Source organism: Candoia aspera, chromosome 3, assembly GCF_035149785.1.
Source record: "Candoia aspera isolate rCanAsp1 chromosome 3, rCanAsp1.hap2, whole genome shotgun sequence".
In the NCBI taxonomy this organism is placed as follows: domain Eukaryota; kingdom Metazoa; phylum Chordata; class Lepidosauria; order Squamata; family Boidae; genus Candoia; species Candoia aspera.
The window spans coordinates 36514978-36538824 of NC_086155.1; the positions used below are offsets into that span (position 1 = coordinate 36514978).

Genomic DNA, 23847 nt, shown 5'->3' on the forward strand with positions numbered 1-23847 from the left:
ATCAACCCAGAGTTCTCACTTGCGGCATAACTGAGCAGGCTCAAATTATCCTACTTCAGACACATTATGCAAAGACCTACAGTAGCTTTCTGGAGAAGGCTCTAATGCTGGGATAGGTGGATGGAAAGAGAAGAAGAGGATGACCAGCAGCAAGATGGATGGGCTCGGTTGCCATGGCAAATGAGTGCACAATTGGAAGTCCTGAATGACCAGGTTAGGGACAGATCGTCATGGAGAAAATCTATCTATATGGCTCCTAAGAGTCCACAACAACTTGATGGCACATAATAAAAATAATGATATACCGAGAGATATACTCATAGGGCAGAGGTATAATTTGCTTTTCTCTCTAAAACTATATTCTTAAGTAGTTTATAGTGTACAGAGGTTATCTGTTTGTTTAATCAGTGAGATCATCAAAATAAACTCCAGGTGATGACATGTCTCCGAGTCACATGCCCTACTGGATAAGACGTGTTACCTAATCCCATCAAGAACAAGCTGCTTGCCAGCCCTAAAGTTAATGATTAAAGCTAATTCTCCACTGGATTAATTAACCTCTGGTAACCTTACAGTTTGACTGTATTGAAAGCCTAGTACTTTTAAGCAAGCCCTACTTTGTGCACTTTTATAATAAAGAAAGCTCTAATAAAGTTTTATTTTTGTTGAGGTTTTAAAATCAGTGTCTGAAATGCATGAAAAAAAATTAAACTACAGCCTTGATTTTTTTTTGCCAGGTCTCGAGCCTTAATTAATCTCATTAAAGCTGTCCTAAAGTTAATGATTAACATAACTCTTCCCTCGAATGTATCATCCACAGGTAATCTTAACCCTGTTTTGCGCTCTTTTGAAATAAATGAAGTCCTAACAAAGTTATATTTTAAAGTTATTGTCGTTGATTCGTTTAGTCGCTTCCGACTCTTCGTGACTTCATGGACCAGCCCACGCCAGAGCTTCCTGTCGGTCATCAACGCCCCCAGCTCCCCCAGGGACGAATCCATCACCTCTAGAATATCATCCATCCACCTTGCCCTTGGTCGGCCCCTCTTCCTTTTGCCTTCCATTCTCCTATCAGCATCTTCTCCAGGGTGTCCTGTCTTCTCATTATGTGGCCAAAGTATTTCAGTTTTGCCTTTATTTTGCCTTTAAAGTTATACTGAGTTTTAAAATCAGTGTCTTAAAAGCAGGGGGAAAAGAACATTTTAATCTACTCTTTTCTGAAAGTTAAATACACATGTTTTTGCAAGTTTAACTAGAAACACAGCACAAACACCACTTTAAATACAGGGAAAAAAGAACTTTTTAAGATACAGACTGCCTTTTTCCTTTTCTGAAAGTTAAAGACATATTTTACGAACTATAATTAGAAACACACATACATACACACTGCCTTAAATGAAAAAATGAACATAACAGCATTCCCTCTTTTGAGCCTTTCTGAAGGAAAGTTAAAACTAGTAAAAGTTTTACTAGTTTTCAAATTTCAAAGTTTTACTAGTTTACTAGTTTTCAAAAGTTTTCAATTCTTGTTTACAGGGCTGCAAATGAGCAGAGATACACCTTCACAGTGATTGCAGACATGCGAAGGAGGTTTATTATATGTCTGCACATGCCTAGACTAATTGCTCTGGACATGCCTGGACATGTAACCAGCCCTACCTTAGTGCATGCCCAGGGTACTTGGCCACTGGGTTTGCAGAAAAGCCTACCAGAAAAAGTAGTTTAGTGCCTGCTGATTGCTCAGGTTCTCTAAGAATACACTAATAAAACTTCTGTAAGGGTTGTTTATATTTTGTTGAGTCTGTGATGATATAAAGGGAGTCCTTTGCTATTGGCAAATTCTTTCTCTTCCAAGCATGTGCTTAGATTAAGGTTAATTGTGCAAATTAGCAGAGAGGCAGGAAGGACAAATTGTTCTAAATAGGATGTAGCAAAATAGGTTCTATAAAATAAGTAATAAAGATCTAGAAAAAATATATTGCTGTATGATTTTTAAAAATGTTCCAAACATATGAATAGGGATATTTGTAACAGAAGATCTTTGCAGGACCAAATTTGACTTCTCAGAGTGTGCTAGCTAGCCAGCCTCATAGTTGTTCTGTGTGTGTATGTGTGTGTAAGAGAGAGAGAGAGAGGGGGGGGGCACAGTTGTTGGAATATTTGGCTAATATTGGAAATACCAATTTCAGTACATCCATCCTTAAATCACCTGGGTTCCCTTGGATAAGCCATTATCTCACTTTAAATAGCTTTTTGTGAGGATAAAATATGAGGGGGGAAAACCTTGCATGTTGCACTGGGCAACTCGAAGAAAAGGCATTACACATAAAGTTACAGTTGGTGTGCAGGATGCAGGGAGTGGTGGAATGACAGTGAAGAGATTGTGCCTAAAACTTTAATAGAAAACAGGGCTTGCGGTGAGATTTTTGGCTAGTTTAAAAAGAAACAAAAATATATAGGTTGTCTATCAAAAATAGGAATATTTGGACTGTGTGAGGGAAATGATATCTTTTCTACTAATCTAACTATTTTGGTCTTTGTTTGTATTAATGGGAAGACTGAAGCAAAAATCTGCTTGAATGTCTTTGTAAGGAAATGCCTGTATTGAAAGAAGGAGAATCTTCACATCTCAGTTTGTAAAACAGTATGTTTCAACATGGCAACTTTAAGATTTGTAGACTTCCACTGCCAGAACTCTGCAGCCAATGTGGCTGAGGAAATCTGGGAGTGGAAGTCCACACATCTTAAAGTTGCCAAGGTTGAGAAACACTGTCTTAAGAGATGAGGTTTGACAGTCTGCTCCACTTAAATGGACCACATAATTGCCTTGGTAGGGCCTTGTGAGAATTGTGGGGATTGGAATTGTTAAATGAATAAACCACTCATTTTCCTGTGAAATCTGAGGACCCTTTCAGTGTAGTGCTTGGCAAAGGTTGCTTCTGTTACAGGCATATTCTCAGCAGCTTGCTTGCAGTTTTCTATGACAAGGATTCCCTCAGATATGATTTACTATCAAAATCTCCCTGTGGCCAGGCAAAATAACTTGCACAGTAGGGAAGCTCTAGTTACCTTTAGAGGTTAGCAACTCCTTGGTGTAGCAGAGTGTGAAAGAAAGTGTTGTGTGAGAAATAGTAGTTATAAGAATTCATTTAGGCAAGTTTGCTGCTTGTAAAACTGGGAAATGTTTGGGTGGCTAGCCACCAAAGGGTTCTGTTCCTACAAACAAAATAAACATCTTAAGTTGCAGTTGAGGGAATTGGGATTTTTTTGACTGTGCTCAGGGAATTACTAATCACATCACTGGGGAAAAGTAGAAGTCTCTTTTGAAGGCATTAGGAAAGCTTAGCTCTCCAAAGCAGGGTTCTGCCTTGATAGGCCAACAAGACTATTTTGGATTCAAACGTGTATTGTTCCATTAGAATTGTGTCCTTTTGAAGGTGAGCTTTACAGAGAGTAGCATACGTTTCTATTTTGGATATTTGAGGAAATTGTTTGTTTCTCAAGGAATAACTACCATTCAGACAATGTACTTGATACAATTAAAGTGCTCTAGTATGTGTGGAAAAAATGAGGTCCTATACTTTAGTGGGCAAAAAGAAGATCATGATGTACTGGTATATCGGGATCAACAAGGATTTCTGTTGCCTAATCAGATACTGTAAAACAAAAACTATAAAGGCATATAGGCCTATAAATTAGACTGCTGAAATGAAGAAACCCTACAGGGTTTCTCATTGAGGCTTCTCTGGAACCCTAGGGTTCCACGAGAGGTCACTAGGGGCTCCCTGGGAGATCATGATTTATTTAAAAAATTATTTCAGATTCAGGCAACTTCAAATTAAAGAGGTAAGTTTCGTTCTTTATTTTTAGTTTAAGAACACTGTTAATGCATATATACAGGCTTACACATGAAACTAATAATTTTGTTATTTCTGGCCTATATTTGAACCTGAATGTGCAGGGGTTCCCCAAGGCCTGAAAAATATTTCAGGGGCTCCTCCACGGTCAAAAGGTTGAGAAAGGCTGCCTTAGGGAAAACTAGGAATGGTTTCATATGCGAAAGAGGTATGAACCATCATAAACCAGCTGGAAATGAAGCCAGCTTAAGAAATTGCTTTTCAGATTTCATCTCTGTTCTCTGCTTTAGCCACAGTGATAACTAAGTGTTCTGTCCAGGCTGCTTTTATCATGACCCCCAATCTCCTGCTTCTTTGTTCCAATCCCACCTGTGCCAGGAAAGCAAGCCCTAATCACCTTTTCCCTGTGGAAGGGGCTTTAAGGACATGTTTTCACTGATACACCTTTTGTATAAGCCCCCAACCATTGACTCCCCTTCCTGCTTGACACTTTCCTGGCTGGTATGTCTACTGATAGATCTGTGAAAAAGAAAACCACTGTTTTACCATTTTTCTGGTCGTTTGGGCTAAAAGGGGAAGGAGAAAGGAAGGACCATTTTCACTGTTCCATCAGTGATCTTATAAGAAAAGAAAAGTCAGTCTTTCATTATCCACCTGTGAACTTATTTTTTTTAAAGAAGTACATCCTTTCATCATTCTACAATGTGTACCAGATTGTATAAGTTGTATCAAGTTGTCTACCATTCACCAACTTGTACAAAAAGCTTGAGGTGAAGTGAGGCAAGGAGGAAAAAAGAGGCTCACCAGGTAGGGTCTATCCAGGAGAGGTTAGACAATCCAGCAATCCACAATAAATTGGCCCTGGGAAACAGCAACTGGGGCCAAGGGGTTTCCTGCCACAGCACATAGCAGTCAACTGGAGTGGTAGCATTTGCCGACAATGAAATGAAGTGCAGAGGGTGAGGCAGACAGCACTGCTTGTGCTGGCGCAAGTCAGAAAACACTACATTTGATGCATAGAAGGAAAAATCTTGTAGAGGCTATCTCCTGGTGGGCTGTGGAGAATGACATCATGAGTTCTTGGCCTCAAGATAGAGCTAGTGGTCCTGTACCTGTAACAACCCAGTAAAAACAAAAGGACATATTCCAAGCCTGATATAGGCCCATCCCTACCTCAGAGGGTGGTGCCGTCCTCTCTCAAAGGGGCGAGACACAACTCTACTGCAATGTAAAGAAGTACAGATTTGTGATGTTGGTGTCACTCAGCTGCAGCTGGGACTCCAATAGCAACACAAAGCGGTGTGTTGTTTGGCCTTGCAAAAGCACTAGCCATTGTTTGTTGTTCAGTCACCCTGTGCCATGAGAGAAAATGGGATTGCCTTCTCTCCCTCTCTCTCTGTCCCCATCCCCCTTTCATTTGATTGGAAGAGGCATATTCTTTGTCTCAGGTCTTTATAATAATCAAAAGATTGCCTGGGCTTTCCTAGCAAATTAAAAAAAAAAACAGCTAGCCATGTTGACCATGAGAAAGAAAAATCCATAAAGGCAATACCATTATTAAACTTCGAAACACCTGGGTATTGATCATTTAGTAAGAATACCTCAATCTCTTCTTCATGAGTGGAGGTTATCAAACTCAAGAGTGGGGGTATTAGCTCTGATTGCCAGTGCAAGTACAGTGGGCACTTTAAAAGGATGTGTGAAACAGATTCAACCTCTATGTTCAAGCAAAATTTGCATTTATAGCCTTAAAGAAACCATTTCATGCCTTCAGTGAATTATTAACTTTATAGCGTTTCTTCCTTTTATATATGTACATGCTGTTACTTATGCATGTTATAATGGTGTGCTGTATTTCTAAATTCTCTGACTTGGTCTTGGACCGTAAATAAACAAATCAAAAATTATTAAACTAGCTGAAGTTGTTTAAAATCATTGCAAGCTATCGAGTTTCTTCTTTTGTATAGCTAAAGGGAACACAGAATGAGTTTAGTTATATGTATTAATAAATTTGGGCATAGACCAGGGCTTCATAACCTGTGGATCTGTGAAAAGATTTCAGGGGCTCTTTGATATTGGATGGGGAAAAAATTACAGCTTTATTTTCACTAAGCTGTAACTGAAATCTAGCTTTTCATTCAATAATGGGTGTCAGCAACAAAGTAATTTATGGCCTCTAGACTCCAAAAATGGTTGTTAACTTCAGTAAATCTCATTATCTAAAATTGTTATACCTTTGGAAAGGGTATTGCCTTGTTAATCAGTTAATGGATTAATAAAGAAGCAGACACATTACTGTATTACATATTTGTCATTTTTAAAATATTTTAATAGTTTGAGTATAATTGGTTTCCTTTGTAATACCTTAACCTATGCCTTTTATTTTATTTTATTTATGCATTTACCATATATACTTGAGAATAAGCTGAGAATTTTAGGTGCCAAAATACACCCCAAAAATTGGGTTTGGCTCATCCACTGATAGGTTCATCTGTGCGTATACAGTATACAGTAACACTTTTTAATAGTATCCGTGTATCCTCTATGTCCTTGGGTATTGTGATGTGAAGGTGACCTTGGGAGATGGGGGAAGAGATGCCGCCTGGGGAACGATCAGATAAAAGGAGGAGGAGCCCACAACAGAGTAACGGCCAGAGGAAGAAACTTAGGAAGGACCTGCCATAACTACTCAGGCGGTAAATAGGAAGGGCGGGAGGTGTGTACTTTCAGGCTTGCTAGAATTCTGTTAATGTAGCCTTACAATAAGTAGAATTAGCTCATCTAGTTGTGTTTCCTGTCTGGTTTACCTCGATGGGATGACAGGTATAAGCCCATCCATGGATAAACTGACCCTTGAAATTTTAACCAAAATACCATGAAAAATGGATAATCTGTGGATTACCTGCAGATAAGCCAATTGTGAAAATCAAAATGTAAGAACATTTTGACGGTCGGCTTATCTGCGGATGGTGTTATCCATGAGTATATACAGTAAGTACATTTTTATGAGAAAGGGTCCATAGGTTGCATCAGATTTTCAAAGGAGTCTCTGGCCCAAAAAGGTTAAGAAACCCTGCTGTAGGCAAAAGCACCATCCTGGCATGTGATTGGAATTCACCATCTGTATCCTCTAGGGAGCAGATGAGGCCCCAGCATAATGGCTGTGGGAGTTTCCAGGAAGAACAAGGAACTGTTCGCAGGTTTTTCTGTGCTCACCACCCATCTTCCTTTAGCACTTAATCTTTGGGGTTTTGTTTTGCTTTTCAGTTGGCAGGTTCAGCTGTTGTCGCATTTGGGCTATGGCTGCGGTTTGGAAACGTAATAAGAGATTTAGCAACTGATGAGGACTCCCCAGAATATTTTTATATGGGTAAGTTCCATGTCAAGTATTACTGTATAAAAATATTTTTTCTTCAGAAACAGCAACATTAATCATTGGCATCATCCCATAAACTTCCACATTCTCTGGCAACTCTCTCATCTTTGTTCAGAAACAGCCAGTAGGAGGTGTATGAAGTATGAAGGCTGGAAGCTTTGGTTGGGTGTATTGGCTCCCTAGAGTCAAGAAATGCATATCTGCACAATATCAAGAACAATTAATGCATTTGCAGAGCAATTAGGAAAAGAGTTCCAATTGAAACATCTAGGGGAAATAAAAAATTATCGAGGAGTAGAGGTAGAAAAATTACAAAACGGAGGGTATGTTTTAACTCAAAGAAAGAAAATAGAGCAATTGTTAATGAGATATAACATGGAAGACTGTAAAGCGGTTCAAACTCCCATGTCAGCAGAGTTTCAGCATTTAGACAACAACTCAGCTTGTAATCAGGATTTATTTCAGGCAGCAATAGGGAGTCTTCTGTACTTATCGCAGTGGTCAAGGCCAGATATGGCCAGCACAGTTAACATTTTAAGTCGTAGCACTGCAAATCCGACACAGAAGCATTGGCTAGGCATCAAGGATTATGCGTTATTTAAAAGGAACTATAGACTTGAGTTTATATTTACAGCCGTCGAATGACTTAGAATTAAAGTGCTTTGTGGATAGTGATTGGGCAAACGATATACAGGATAGGAAATCAGTCTCAGGGTTTATCATCTTGTTTGCCAATATACCAATCAGTTGGAAATCAAGAAAACAAACATCAGTGGCATTGTTCACAGCCGAAGCCGAGTTTATAGCCTTATCAGAATTGTGCTCCGAAATAATGTGCTTTAGACAATTACTAAAAGATGTAAATATTACAGTAGAAAAACCTGTGCCAGTATTTGAAGACAACACGACATGTATCCAGATGGCTAAAAGTGAAAGAGTGAAATGTAGAAGCAAACGTATTGATATTTAATACTGTAATGTTAGAGAAGTTATAAAAAACAATTAAATTGAATTAAGATACTGCCCTTCAGAGGAAAACCTAGCAGATATCATGACTAAACCATTAAGTATACAGAGGCACAAAAACCTCGTAACACAACTTGGTTTACATTCTGTTCAGCACAAAATTGGAGGGTGTCAGGGAATTAAATTTAAATTTAGTGCTGAAGCAGAGAGAACAAGTAACACACAGGTGTTAAGGATAAATACTTAACACAGGTGTATGAAGAAGTAGCTGAGTCATGCATGATGCAATCCTCGTTGGGATTGGATAGGGTTAATATAAATGGGAGAGTCTAGAAGCTCTTACTCTCTCTGCTGTGTCTGTTACTTGCTGCACATTGTTTTGTAAGTTAACCTGCTGTATACATATATTTGTAAATAGACTGTATATAGAACAAGAAGAAAAGGACTGTCTGTATTTTTTCTTGCGAAGACTTATTACCACAACAGTGCAGTTGGATATGAAGCCACAATACACTTCATGGGAAGAGAGACTTCTTAATTCTTGTCCTTCGCACATGTTTTTCACTGAAAATTCCTTCCGTAGACAAGTCATATGTTTTTCCTTTCACAGGACAAAAGATATCAACACCAGCCTTATTTTTTAAACAAGCTATAACCTTTTCAAAATATCATCCTTGGGGGAAATAACTTCTCTTACCACCACCACCACCAATTAGATGACCCTGGTGATGTTACACATCTGTCCTCCCTTCTAGGATCGATCAATTTTCACTTTTGAAAAGTTTATAGTTTCTGTATTTCACTTGTTTTATAAATGCATTCAAAGAATATGCTTTAAAAGTTAATAGGAGTTGTCCTCTTAAACATTGAGCAAATACAGCTACTGATTTATGTGTCCCTATAGAAAGTCCCTGCATCAAATCAAAACTTTATTATGATCATTGATTCTACCTAAGGTAATAGAATTAATGTGTGGAGATTCTTACCACCAACATAGAATCATAGAGGTGAAAGGTATCCTTTAAACTGTTAAATTCAATCCCCTGCTCAGTGCAGGAATCCAGATTAAAACCTCTATGACAGGAGGGTCTGTGTGAATGTATCCACCAGTCAGGAGCTCAGGTCATCACCTTCCTGGGCACTTGGTTGGGGTAATAGAGAAAAGGTCTTGACTTTCTTCAAGGTGACAGTTTTGTCAGGATTTAAAAAATACTATCATATTCCTATCTTCCCTGTTTTTCTCAGAACCTTTAGTCTTTTTTCATACAACTTAGTTTCTAGTCCCCTGATTACTCTTTTTCTGAACATGTCTAAATCCTTCTTAAAATTCTGGTGTCCAGAATTGGTCGCTCTGCTGGAGATCAACTCTGACCAATGCAGAATAAAGTGAAACTAGGATTTCAAAACTATGCATCCTGAAATAATGGCAAATGATAATCTAAAGGCTGTCAATGAGCACTAGAATCTAGGCATTTAAGCATTTTTCATTTGATGTGAAATCTTGCAAAAATGCTACTGTATTTGTTTAATCCAATCCTGAATTGAAGGAAATGTATAAGCCAGTTTTCCTAACAGGCCAGAGTTGGCCAGTGAGCTCTGGATAGGCTGATGTAAGGGAAGGGGTGAAATACGCTAAAGCTTAATTTGTGACAGAGCCTTTCTTACTCTTGCCTAAGTCTAACTACTGTTGAGAGAGCTTAAGCGTTTGTTACAGAGTTAAGTCCTGGTTCAGAGCCCAGCCTTTCAGAGATAAAGGATCATCAAATGTGACACAGTACAGAAACCAAAATATCCAGTAATTGGCACCTCTCTAACATATGCCCTTAGGACCAGTTTCTCAACATACTTTGATTTCTAGGGAAATACTGAACTGAATTGTTTTAGACCATCTTTCCTGGTGCAAATATTTATTTTTTCTGAAATCAGTATGGCAGCCTAAGATATGCATTGTTTAATTTGGAGGTTTTTGTTACACAGTCCTTAAATTCCATGTACAATTAAGCTTTGTATAGACTTCCCTCCATACAGCACCTGAAGTTATCTGAGTCTGAAGTTATAGTCCCACACATATATACTAGAGATCAAGCTTCATCGAACTCAGTGGGACTTAAATAGCCATATACAGGCTTGTGCCATAAACCTGCATCTCTTTTAATCTTCGGTTATCTTTCCAAATCCAACTATAAACCTTCTGGCAGGGAAAAAATGTATAAAGTTCCAACTGCTGTGGGACTCTGAGTCAGAATATATTAATAGTTGTTAGCGTTTGGGCACTCTGAGGATTGCCTTTTTTTTTTTTTGTCCTGTATTTCACCCTTTTTTTTTTCTTGTTTGCTTGCTTGCTTTATTTTGCTGCCTGCCTTATTAATACAGAGAGCTACACTGCTGACAAAGGTATTTTGAAAAAAACTCCCCAGGAGAATATCCTCATGTACCATTAGGTTTAGATGCAGATAGTTTGATTAACAGAGGCACCAATCTGGTCCTGTTCTGTGTCATCTATGACCATCTTGGCCAGGAGTGATGCAAATTGTACATCTGGAGACCTACTTTACTGGCAAAGTGGTGATTCTAGAAAGTACCTATACTTGGTGATCTGTAAAGCAGTTATGCTGCACAAGATAATCTGTTTCCTGTATGTAAATATATCACTTTATTTACTGAATATGTCTAAATATCTTTAGAGATATTCATGCTTTATCAAACTGAGCCCCTCCCCCTAACATAGATAGGTCTTCTTAAGTGCAGCCCCCAAAGAAATTCCAAAATAAAGTATTTTAAATTTGAGATTCCATAATTTTAACAGTTCTAATAACAGACTTTTTCTAGCCATGCCTTCTTTAGGAACTGTGAAATCTACCAAGACAGTACAGACTATTTGTTCTATTATCAGGATCCTACTTTCAGGAACTATAGACTAAGAGCTTTCTTTGACTCCTTCTTTGATTCAAGGGAAGTCTACTGGAAAAACCTGAGAACAAAGAAAGGGGAGTAACAGACACTGGCCTGGTTTGACTATTGATGTATGATTGATCAAAATCAGAAGCAATACCTGATTTCTTCATAGGCATGTCAGTGCACAGAAGCTCATTCTCCAGGCTACACTATAGCAGAAAGAAGTCTCAGCGCAGCAAATCATTTCAGTATCTTGACACTCCTGACAAAAATAAGACAAAAATAAAGATATTGGCTTGAGAAATGCTTGGTTCTTAAGTAGGTTAAGTCATCCAGCATCAGGAAAAGACAGCTTTACTATTGTGGACTATATCTGAACACTTTGGGGATCACAGTGTAATTACACTTCTTCCAGACAGTATTTAATTATTAAAATATTTTTCTTCTTACTTTCAGCCAGAGACACTTGAGATCGCTAAGAAGATATTAAAACAATAAACAGAATAACATGATAAAAAATTAAAACAGGATAAAACTCAACCCTAAAATGAGATTCTATTAAAAACAGTGTCTGACAAATTAGATAGCAAGATCTAAAGGCAAGATACTACAGCTAACAAAGTCCTGTCAATTTTGTATTTGATAGGATTTCTTAAGGTTGGAAGGATGAGGTGTAGAGAATCTCCAAGCAGATTTGTGTCTCCTTTTATAGCTTTGATATTAACTAAGAGGAAAATGGATTAGCTGGCAAAGTTTGAACGAAAGGTATAATATTTAATTGTAGAGGGGCAGACTACTTTTGTAAAGGGGTCAGTAACTTGATAAGCATTCAATTCACTGAGATAGTGAATGGGTACTTTTAAAATGACTTTAATATGACTGAGTTCAAGAGAATCATTTATTCCCTGCATTGTCTCATTTTGGTCACAGTGATCCATGTGGTGAGATTGCTATTTAATGATGCCCTGGAGGAAAATTGTATTAAATAATGCATCAACATTGAAAATTTGGAAGAAAGCATAATTAGAAGCCAGAGTCAGCTCCTGACCTTTTCTCCATCAACAGCAATTGTAGAAACTTGCCCTTGACATTCAGCAGTACTCTCATGCTACATATACTGAAGTCCTTCAACACAATAATAGCAGGACTTTATAAAATTATCCAAACCAGTTAGGCATAATTGGATGAAAAATATCCTACTGTTACTGATAATGTCTCCCTCTTCTAGAGCTGCCACATCATAGGAGATCAGCAGGAAAAGTCTATAACAATTCCTGCACAGATAGCTGCCATAATCCTTCTGTACAAGGGTTGGGCAACCTGGCTGCACTCAGTGCCTTGAGGCCACCTGTGCAACACACCATGGCTACTATTTCTCATTCTCTGCAGCCCAGTAGCCCCATTCATCATCTGATGGTAGGGAGCTGGGGAACATGGCAAGAGTACTATTTTACCACTGTTAATGGCAGCACTCTTTCATGGTCTCTGGCCCATTACAACTGACAACAGCCTTTCTATGTTGTAACAGTTATTTGTGGTTGTATTTCTGCTGGACAGCTACTCAAGAGTTTGGTGAAAGAAAGGAAAACAGGCAATCCATGTGACAGGGAGAGATAAATCTGCTGTTACATTAAAAATCTTTCTTCCTGGATGTTTACATTGGCAGCTTTACAGATATTCACTGGCTTTGCATAGCCAAGCACCTCAAATGAAATCAGTCCAAGCAATATTCCATTTCCTTCTTTGGGCATCTTTTTTGATCAGATACATGTTTTCAACATTCACAGACTTTGAAAGTTGAATCTTTTTACTAAGGATGCAGCAGGTTACTTTTGGGGGGATCCTCTTTGATATGGTGTGACGTTCCTGAAGCAAACTCCAGAAATGGGGAATTAAACCCTGGATAACCTGCATTTCTTCCCACCTTTTTGCACAAAAAGCCTCCCATTTGACAAGCTGTAGTGTATAATGAGGCTTGGGGTTCTAGTTTATTATCCATAAAGACCAATGTGTTAAAAACTTCAGAAGTGGTCAGTAAATTGCAGAATTTGTCAGGTACTTGGTTTTATCAACCAAATGAAGACTCATAGAAGTATCTGAAGCAAACTTACCTTCAACCTGAACTTTCTCATAGTAAAGTAGGGCTGTGCAAATCCTTTGAAATAAATGCTTTGCAGTGTGCAATGTGAAAAACATCTTTCTCCAGATCATTAAAGCAGCTGTGTCTTTTTCTGGGCTCACACAGCTGCTTTGAAAGCTTCTTCCTGCTGTCTCCAACTGCTTTGCATGCCCAGCTACTTCGCTTCAAACTAGGTGTAATATTAAGTTATTGGACTTAAACAGGGGGATCTGAGTTTGAATCTCCCACAGAGACATGACCACAGAGTTCACTGGATGACTTTGGGACAATCTCTTTCTTTCAGTTCAACCAATTCTACAGTATTTTTGTGGGTATAAAAAGAGAGGAGACCTGCATCTTCACCCTCTGGGCTATCAAAAAATAAGTAAAATAATAAACCAACAAAAACACCTATTTCATTAAGAAATGTAGTCTAGGTTAGCTTGAACCTGAATTTTACAAATGGTTGTCAATTGTAGTTTGGTATTTGCCATGAATGTAATTCTACATTTGCAAAATCTTGCCGAGAATTTCACACGTTACTGTGAACCTCTGCTTTGTTTCTTTAGTACAAGAATGGGAAAACTGTGGCCAGTCTGAGGTTGCTGAACTCTAGCTCCTGAAGTCCCAGTAATTGAGGAATGCTGGCATTGAGGGCTATTGATTCCCTGCCCTTTACTTAATAAAAGCAGATTTACTTGTTTTTGTTGGTCAGCTGTTAAGGGTTTGAGGCAACCCCTATGGCTGAAGGACAGAAAAAAAACATGTCAGCCACCAGAAAAAAGTGTGAAATGTAATATAGGCATGCGGGATTCAAAAAGTTACTAGTTTTTCCTGCCTTGCTAATATCCAGAAGACTGGTAAGAACTGCTAGAAACAGTCTGGAGTTCTCTTCTTTCTGTCTTTTGTGTATTTATGAACAGGTTTTGCTAGGTCTGCAGTATTTTTAACTTTACAATAATTTACAATTATAGTCCTGTACTTTCCATTGACTTGGCACATGCCTGCTGTGCAGAGTTCCATCTCTGCCCACAAAATAGGCTTTTGCTGCCCTCTTGGCTGGATCTTTTTCCTGGCCTTATTCTCAATGCCTGGTCTCTGCTCATCTTTTCCATCCACTGGCTCCGTCCCCTTGGAAACAGGCAGGCAGCTGTGCTAATAGCTCAGACGTGCATTGCAGTGTAGGAGCTGGGCCATGCCAGGTGGAATAAAATTCCTTATCGACTTCACTTAAATTCCATGGGCAGGAGCTAGGCTGTCAGGCAATATGGAGCTCCCACTTTTGATCTCTGCATAATTTATCCACCTGCCAACCGAGTGTGAGTCAAGATCTCAGAGACTACAAACAAGCATAAATGACAGTGCTTGTGGAGTAACAAACTTATGCTGAACTGGCTATCTATAATCAATGCTTTAGGATTACCATGCCTGCTTACAGAACCGTAGGGCTTATACATTATTTTACAACCTTTGCTTCTGAAAGAAGGGTATAAATAAATTAGCCATCCACCACAATTCTACTGAGCTGTTAATCTTTCAAAAACTTCAAAGGACCTTATGATTTAACAGCTAAATAGATCTCACAGGATAGGATTAAAAAGATTTATTCCTAAAACACTGAAGATCTGACACTGGTCAGAGGGGGTAGTACTGTGCTAGGTTGACTGACAGTTGTGTACAAGGGAACTTCCACTTCTAGGTAAAAAGTTTTAAAACACATTGTAAATATTGTTATTAAAGGACTGCTGACATTAAAGGATATTACATCCTTCATAATAGATTGGACATACTGTAAGAAAAGTCATGACAGATCAGACAAAATATAGTTTTTAAAAGCACTGCTGGGTCTGTTTCAGGGAAGAACAACATTTTGGTGTCTAGGGGCTACACTTAATGCCTTTTTGAAAGATGGGATAGTGTCATGCATGGGGCTAAGGCCAGGACTGTTGGGGGGTATAAGGGGTTGGAGGAGAGTTTGTATTTTTAAACATGTTAGTCTCACTAACACTCATTGTTAATCCCGTGTTAGTCATACTAGTCCAACTTCCTACAGCCCACAATAACCAACCTCAGGAAAGCTTGTGCTAGTTCTTTTCTGCTATTGTTCCTAAGCATTTGTTTCTCCTTTCTGATCCAGGGGGCAACCATCAACAGAACTATAATGATAAGCTGTACATTTGAATTTGCACATACTGCCGTTGCAGTGTCTGAATCACAAGACACAGTGGGGAATTGAGTCCCCCATTTTGCACCTGGCTCCTATTTCAAGATGTTTTAGCAGCAGCAGCAGCATGACTTCAAATCAAATCAAACCTTTATTATGGCAGCATGAGTTGGCTTTCTAGAAACCAGTTTGGGCTCAGACTCTACCTCTGTCTTCTTATTTTCTTCTACCTGAAATGGGTGTTAGAATAAGGGCTGCTGTATCTGGGCTGCAAAAATCTGGACATCCATGAAATGGCAGCAAAGAGACACCAAAAACTCCAAAGGTTTGCAGTCCAAATACATTAACTCTAGTTGGAGTAGAAAACTGACTGCCATTTGAAGAAACAGTGTTATTCATAATTTGGCAACTGTAGGAACCAGTGGAGTGGAAGATCAGGACCAGTATTTATGTGGGCTGGAAACCTTTGGTGGTGATGTTCTTTATTTCTTTACTGGGATCCACAGTATCTAAATGACAAGAAAAAAAGCAATAATTTTGTCATCAGGTAGGAACACGTACTCAAATCAGAGATACATCTTTAATGTTGAACTTTTAGTTTAGAACAACATTTGGGAATGCTTGAATAGAAATGGCTCTTCCTCCTAGTCTTATTAGCATCTCTTACCTCCTCTGTTGGGTTTATTTGGGAAGAATGCCCACAATTCTCTGCCACCTTTATTCTTATTATTTCTTGGTGCCAGATTTGCTCTGGCTAAAGCCTTAGGTAGGGAGTGGCTACCCTTCCTTTTCTGAGGCTGTGCTGCTGCTGTTTGTTTTAGAAAAATCCTAATGAGACAGCTTGTGCTTTTAGGATATGAAGTCATGTCTGCCCTCAAAGCATGCTAGCAGATTTCCTCCTCGGAAGTGGGCGCCTACACAAAAAGTGTAGCTAAAATAAAGGCAAGTTTCATCTTGTTTCGTCCAGTCCTGCTGCAGCTTTCCTTCCCTTGGCAGGTTAAAATTATATTCTGTGCATTACTACATTTGATTAAACCCTGCTTATTGACTTTGCAAACTGTGAAAGCCAAATGAAATCTGACACTAAGGTGGAAAAAAAACAGAATTGGCTCTTATATGATGCTAACAAGTTACACATAAAATTGGCAGGGGAAAGAGGAAACAACTCTCCAGCTACCCAGAATGTGGATTATATCAATTCTGTGATAAGAATTTACAAAGGAAAGAGAATATTACTGTAAGAAAAGGGCATATAGTGGTGGAGTACAAGAGGATGAAATCAGAGAGAATTTAAGTTTCAGTATATACAACACCAAGCCATGCACTATAGTTTGGTAGGCTTCTTTCATATATTGCATTAAGCAACAACCAAACCAAATCATAATATGGTAGTACCATAAGCAGGAAAAACATCTACCTCTAGGGACACTCTCAGCACTTTTAGCTGTCACCCACCATCCAGGGGTGGCATTTTGAAAGAAGGGAAAGTATCCACCAGAAAACAGATCTTGTTCAGCAAATGTGTCTCTGCTTCCGAAAAAAAACATTTTTGTCTACTTCCTTTTGCTTTTGCTTTTTTTTTTAATAAGAACTTTATCAGAATTTGAAAGTAAAGTTAAAATACAAAATACAGGGTACAGGAAAGCTTGAATACAGAGCTAAAGAAGAAAAGAAAAACTAAGGAAGTGAAAAAATAGCAGGTAAATATAAGATGGTGACTTCCAACCTTCTCCAACACAGATATAAATACTTATTATACAAATTTAATCTCTTATCATTAATTAAACCTTTGCTAACATTATTTCTATAAAAACAAACAATTTAATAAAGCCTTAAAATCAAAACTTCATTTGTTTCCATTACCAGCAAATAGTCCAAAAGTGGTTTTCAAATAGAAACAAATCCAGTTACAGTATTTTCTCTTTATCAATCCTGTCAATTTTGCCATTTGCGCCAACTCCATTAATTTCACCATCCATTCTTCCCTTGTGGGAATTTGTGCATCTTTCCATCTTTGTGCATATAAAAACCCTGCTGCTGTTATTATGTACTCCTGTTATCACGTACCCTTTTGCTTTTTCATAAAAGAGGAGGATTCCCCATTCACCGCCTTAGATTGCAAAATGCAGCAAATGAGAAAGGCATGGAGCACAAGTAGGCTGGGTTTACTCTGTGTTATGTACAGCTTGTGAACACACTGGCTAGTGATGCGGCAGGATTCAACAGCTTAGCACAATGCGTAAATCTGGCCATAAGTATTATTTACTTTCAGATCTCCCACCTGTCATACTTTTTACATAGCACATTTAATCAGCTTTAACACAGATTTGGAGTGGAAGGTAATTCCTGCAGGCATACGTTTAATTTAGTAGCTTTCTACTTTAGATGATAAGGAACAAGTCTATTATTCTAGCAGGAGTATTCTGAAAAGAGACAGGATATTTGGTTGGGCCCTAGGTTTCATTTTAGATTTAGCCCAGGCTCTGTAAGTACCTCTGTCAGTTAAAACTTGAGCACGTGTTGCGTTGAATATCAGCTCACAAGGCTTTTGTTCCTTTTGAACCTTCGCATAAGTTTCCTCACTTACCAAACCATACAAATTCTACCAAAGCCAGTTCACACATTTGCCAGGATGTGGCAGCAAATTGTCAGCAGCTCGTTTTTGGATGGTTTTGCCAAATTAAGAGTGAGAATAAAAGCAGGAGGCTTCTGAGAAACAAACCACTTCCTTTCTGATCATTAATCCCCCTCCCCAAAAAATCATGAAAACTGCACACAAAATTCAGCCATTTTGCCACTGAAAATTTGCAGTATGTTTTTGATCTAGGTTTGTGTGTGGGTGTGTGGTGGGGGAGTGTTAGACTTGGAATAAAAATTATTTGTCTTTCAAAATACCATCAGGGTGTGAGAGCCACATGGATTTCTGGGAGGATGCTGTTCCAGATTTCAGTTGCCATAATAGAGAAGGCACACTTCCTGAGTCCTGATCAACAGCATCATTTAACAGATGGAACTCACAGCACACACACATTTGTAGGAATTCATGCAGAAAAAAGAGTTGTTCTCTCTTACCCTATCTTCATTCTTAACCCATCGAAATGTGAAAAATGGACCAAAAAATAGCCCACCCTTTCCTGTGATATCACTGCTTCCTATGGCTCTCTGGGTTAAGTTCCAAATCTCTCAGATAATTGCCCACCCCAGGTATAGGGAGAGGGGTCAGAGAAGTGGAGAAAAGTATCAAATCTAACAGCCAACTAGGTTTGCAGATCTGTATAATGTTGGGATTCAGTAGACTCAAAATCATCTCATTGCACTGAATTATGCATAAGTAGTGTTATGCAGAGCACAGAAAAGAAATAAAAGATAGTAGCTAAGGAAATCAAAAGCATGAAATAAGATAATATGTATAACTAAAATTAGTTTAAACTAACACCATTCGCTTTATCTGTCCATAGCTTTCTATTCTCACAAACCATCCTTGTGGCATGTCTGTACACCATTTCATATATTGCCTTTTGTCCTTTAACCTCTCATCTTTTTCTCATTCAGGGTCTCATTAACTCAATTCAACCATAACATTTTGCTCAGCCTCTTCTCTATCCAAACACCCTTACTTCATATATTTATTTTGCAAATCAGTCCTCATTAATTGTCTTTATATGACCAAAGCACCACATCATACTTCTTTCATAGTGATCACTCATTTTGTATTGAGTCCACATTCAGTAAACACCCATTTGTTCTTGATCCCATATTTTCTTGCTTCAGCACATGGACTCCCACTACTTCCAATTTGTTCCTCCTCACATATCCCAGGAGACTCTACCCCCAGCCTCTACTGCTCCAAGGGGCTCTCTCGGCTCCTTTTAACATCTACGTGAAACTGCTGGGTGAGATCATCCATCGCCACAGGGTGAGGCATCATCAATATGCTGATGATGCTGATGATATTCAATTATACATCTCCATCCCGGGTGATGTAAGTGAGGCTGTGACCACCCTCTCTCAGTGCCTGGAGGCTGTAGGGGTCTGGATGGGGAACAACAGGCTTCAGCTGAACCCTGGTAAGACGGAGTGGCTGTGGATTGGGGGCCCCCAGGTATCTGGGAATTTCTCATCTTTGGTTCTGGATGGGGTTGCACTGCCCCAGATAGACCTGGTGCAGAACCTGGAGGTTGTCCTGGACTCACGACTCTTGCTCAAACAGGAAGTGGTAGTTGTGGCCAGGGGAGCCTTTGCACAACTTCATGTTGTGTGCCAGCTACGCCCTTTCCTGGATCAGGAGTCCCTTCGAACGGTCACTCATGCCCTGGCCATCTCCTGCATGGACTACTGCAATGCGCCCTACATGGAGCTACCCTTGAAGAGTATCCAGAAGCTACTGCTGGTGCAAAATGTGGCCACACAAGCAGATGCCCCTAGAAGGGCACATATAACACCGTTGCTGCGCGAGCTGCATTGGGTGCCGGTCTGCCTTTGGGTCCAATTCAAGGTGTTGGTTATCACCTTTAAAGCCCTACATGGCATGGATCCAGGTTACCTAAGGGACTACCTCACCCCTGTTACATTGACCCATCCCACCTGGTCAGGCAGAGATGGCACGTTATGGACCCTGTCCATGAGGGATTGCTGATTGGCAGGGTCCAGGAGGAGGGCCTTCTTTGCCATGGTACCTGCCCTCTGGAACAAGCTATTCCCTGAGGTAAGACAGGCCCCCACTCTCCCAGCCTTTCAAAAGGGAGTAAAAACATGTTTATGCCACTTGGCCTGGGATGGGAGGGGTGACAGCAATTCATGGGGGTGGTTGGCCTTGTGAGGGTGCCAGGATAAGATCTTATTTCCCATCTTGAATTTTATATTTTATATTCTGTATTTGTATTTATATGCTTTTATATTTATAGTTATACAGAATTGTTTTTAGTGATTTGCCATTTTTATTCTTTGTAAGCCACCCAGAGTCACTGTGCACGAGATGGGCAGCAGAGAAATTTAATAAATAAATCAATATCCAAATGTCATTTCCATATAAAAAAGTGGGCAGAAGCATATTATTTTACACATCCATTTTTATTTCTTTCAACAAGCATTAATTCTTCATAACACAGCACATAATATCTGTTACTTTTTACAAGCCTTTGCACATCTTGAAATGTTTCTGCCTACTTCCCCATCTTTAGAAAACATTCTACTAAGGTTCATACATAAGTTCAGTTACTATCTCTAGATTTTTGCTATTCATGTGTAACTTACAACTCCGTTCACTTCATTTCCCCTGTTAAACACTACCTTTGTCTTTGGTCTTTGATATATTAATATTTGGATCCATACAGTATTCATAATTACATTCTATCTAACATTTATTGCTAATTATTTGGGTTCTCAGCCAATAATAAGGTATCACCTGTATGTACAAGTACATATATGTTCATATTCTCAACCAACACACTTGTAACATCACAAGCATGACTTACACATTTATCCATTAATAGGTTAAACAGTCAAAGGGGTATCATGCATCCTTATGTTATTCTCTGCTCAGTGTTGAACCATTTGCCAAGCATTCAATCTATTTTCTTTACTTCCATTCATATACTGTTCTTACTGTATTTAGCCATCAACTTTCAGTTCCTTATTTGCATAAAACAGGCCAATATTCAAGCCTATTAACTTTATCATAAACTTTCTCTAAGTCAACAAACATACTATAAACTTTATTTCTCACATTCATATATTTCTTAATGATCTGCTAAAGAGCAAAACTGATCTGCACATTTTTGGCTGACATAAATGCACGCTGAACTTCCCAAATTTTGTTGTCACTTATTTTTTTCCTTTTAGTCAGAATTCTGCAAAATACACTTAACAAACTAATTCTTTTGTATTTTTTGCATTCACTCTTACTTCCTTTTTCTTTGTAGAGGGGGACAATAAAGGCATTCTTCCATTCTTCCAGCACGGATGAAATCTTCACACACCCATTGAAACATAAGCAAACCATGCCCATATTTTAATATTTCTGTAGCTATACCATTTACAGCTGCAGAATCACAATTTTTCAATTTTCTTGGAGCACCTGTGACTTCCTTTTCATCCTTTGGAAGCTAAATCCTATGAAGACCAGTTAACGAAACATGGTATATTTGGCCTGAAGAAGAGAAGGCTAAGGAAAGACATAAGTCCAGTCTTCCAATTCATGAAGGGATGTCACAGGGCAGAGAGTGTGGATTTATTCTCCATAGCATCCATGGGTAAGACCAGAACCAATGGATAGACATTTTACAGAGGGAGCTCCAAACTTAAAATAAAGAATTTCTTGACTGCAAGAGCTATTAAGTAGTACCTCCTGAAGTCATGGGTACTCCATCACTGGAGGTTTTCAAGAAAATTTGGACAACCATTTGTCCAGGATGGTATGAAGATTCCTGCAATAAGCATGGGAATGGACTAGCTGACCTCCAAGGTACCTTTCAACCCTTTGATTTCTATTTTTTTCTTGGACACTATCATTTATAATATTTATTTCAATGCAGCTCTTTTACAGTATGTATGTATGTATGTATTTATTTATTTTCTATTACTGCCCATTTCCCCCAAAAGGGGGACTCTGGGTGATTTACAGTAAAATCAAAGTATCCCTTTCACTGAAAGTACTGACAGTATCCCTTTCATTCCCATACAGATCTCTTTCATCATTTTCATTTTTAACGAATGGACCTCTACCGAAGGCTCCTTATTTAGCCCTCTCAGCCCCTTCAAAATGATTTTTTATTTCCATCAAAATTGATCAGAATGTTCTTTGCTTCTTTTATTTATTCCTTGCTTTATTGGGCTACATTCTTTGCAACTGTCTTTTTTTCTATATATACTGTACATATAATACTGTTCTTTCATTCTCACTTTTTGCAGCAATCGTCATATCTCTTTTTTCTCGGCCTCTTTCACTTCATCATTCCACCAAGCATCCTTCCCATTGTATCATAATTTGTTTTACTCTGTTCCAACTAGCTTCTACATTCTCTTTCTTTCATTCACTTTGTTGGGATACTAATCTATCTTCTAATACTTTTTCATATAGGATTCAGAATAATATTTTCCCCTGGATCACATTGATTCAGAATGTTTTACAGCTTTTCCCCAAACCGTTATCTGACTCTTCTATTATCATATTTCATATAATATGCAATTATCACCAGCTTACAGATTCCTAATGTCATATAGACGTATAATAACCTAAATGAAACAAGAGAATACATTTTAGTCCTTTCATTTATAATTAAAGCTATAATTAAACCTTCCGTGAATCCATTTATCAACTCCACTGCACAAAAACCCATCATCTTCATTCAGATTTATTGTATCCTTTTACCTTTTCTGTTTCAGTCACACAATATATTTATTTTTCTTTCATTTTACCCATTATTTATATGCCATATCATCACTAAATGAACTCATAGAGCCACCAGATGAACTCTTCCACCCATTAGAGCTTTTGTCAATTAATGCTTTCACATAATGCTTTTTAGTAAGATAAAGAAAATGTAGACCAAGTTGTATGCCTTAGATATACCTATACCACATGCAGTGTTGCTGGCTAACAGTAAAGACAGTAGTTTTGGCACATTTTGGCCAATGTGCCACAAGCACGGCCGAAGCCCAGTTTTGTCCCAAGCATGCTAGGATTGCAAATCTAGGGACTGTCTTGGAGGGAAACATACTGTTGCTCACATCCCACCAACTATATGCTATAGTGGGATACAAAACATTACATTTCATAAAAATTCAGTATCAAGCTGAGTATGTGGGCAAAAATTATTTCCAATATAGGTTGATTCAAACAAAGGCTAGAAAATTATCTATCCAGTAATGCTTTAATGTGGATTCTTACACTGGGCAGAAAGTTGGAATCAGAGATCTAAATGCCCCCTTCTAATTGGAAGATTCTTCTCAATACTGCAGAACTTTTATACAGTTATCCAAAGACAAAATAAATTAATTCTATTATGTCCAGTCTTTTAAAAAGATTTGTATAATAGCTCCTTCTAAGTTTTGTGAGGGTTAGATACTGTCATAGAGCATGTTACACAGAATGTCTTTAGAAGTTAAACGTAATAATATTGTTATTATGTTCTTGCCCCCTGCAATATTAAATCCTGCTGCTTTGCTGTATTGTATCATTTTTAATAGTTACAATACTCCCATCATTAAATCCATAACTGGATTTAGCACCTCATTATACATGTTCTTCAAGCAACGTCATTACTTGCTTTTTGAAATTAAAACTCAGTACAAGAACCCCTGATCTAGACCAGGACCTCAGTGCCCAAGACTATGTGATTTCTCCCTTTTCTTACCTTCCACAATCCTGAAGAAAAACCTTATATAACTCATATGGCAAATAACAGCAGACTCAGCTAGCCCCTCCAAGTTATTGATAACCAGTAGCAGCATTTAATTTATTTTTTTGCTA

General features: G+C 38.5%; 1 protein-coding gene across 1 annotated transcript in view; it reads left to right on the top strand.

Moving 5' to 3' along the window:
- TSPAN2 (tetraspanin 2) overlaps positions 1 to 23847 on the top strand; it is a 65765-nt gene that overhangs the window by 14952 nt on the left and 26966 nt on the right. Inside the window, exon 2 of the mRNA XM_063297375.1 lies at positions 7125 to 7227. Within this exon, the coding sequence (XP_063153445.1) occupies positions 7125 to 7227 (103 nt within the window). The remainder of the gene's footprint in view (positions 1 to 7124; positions 7228 to 23847) is intronic.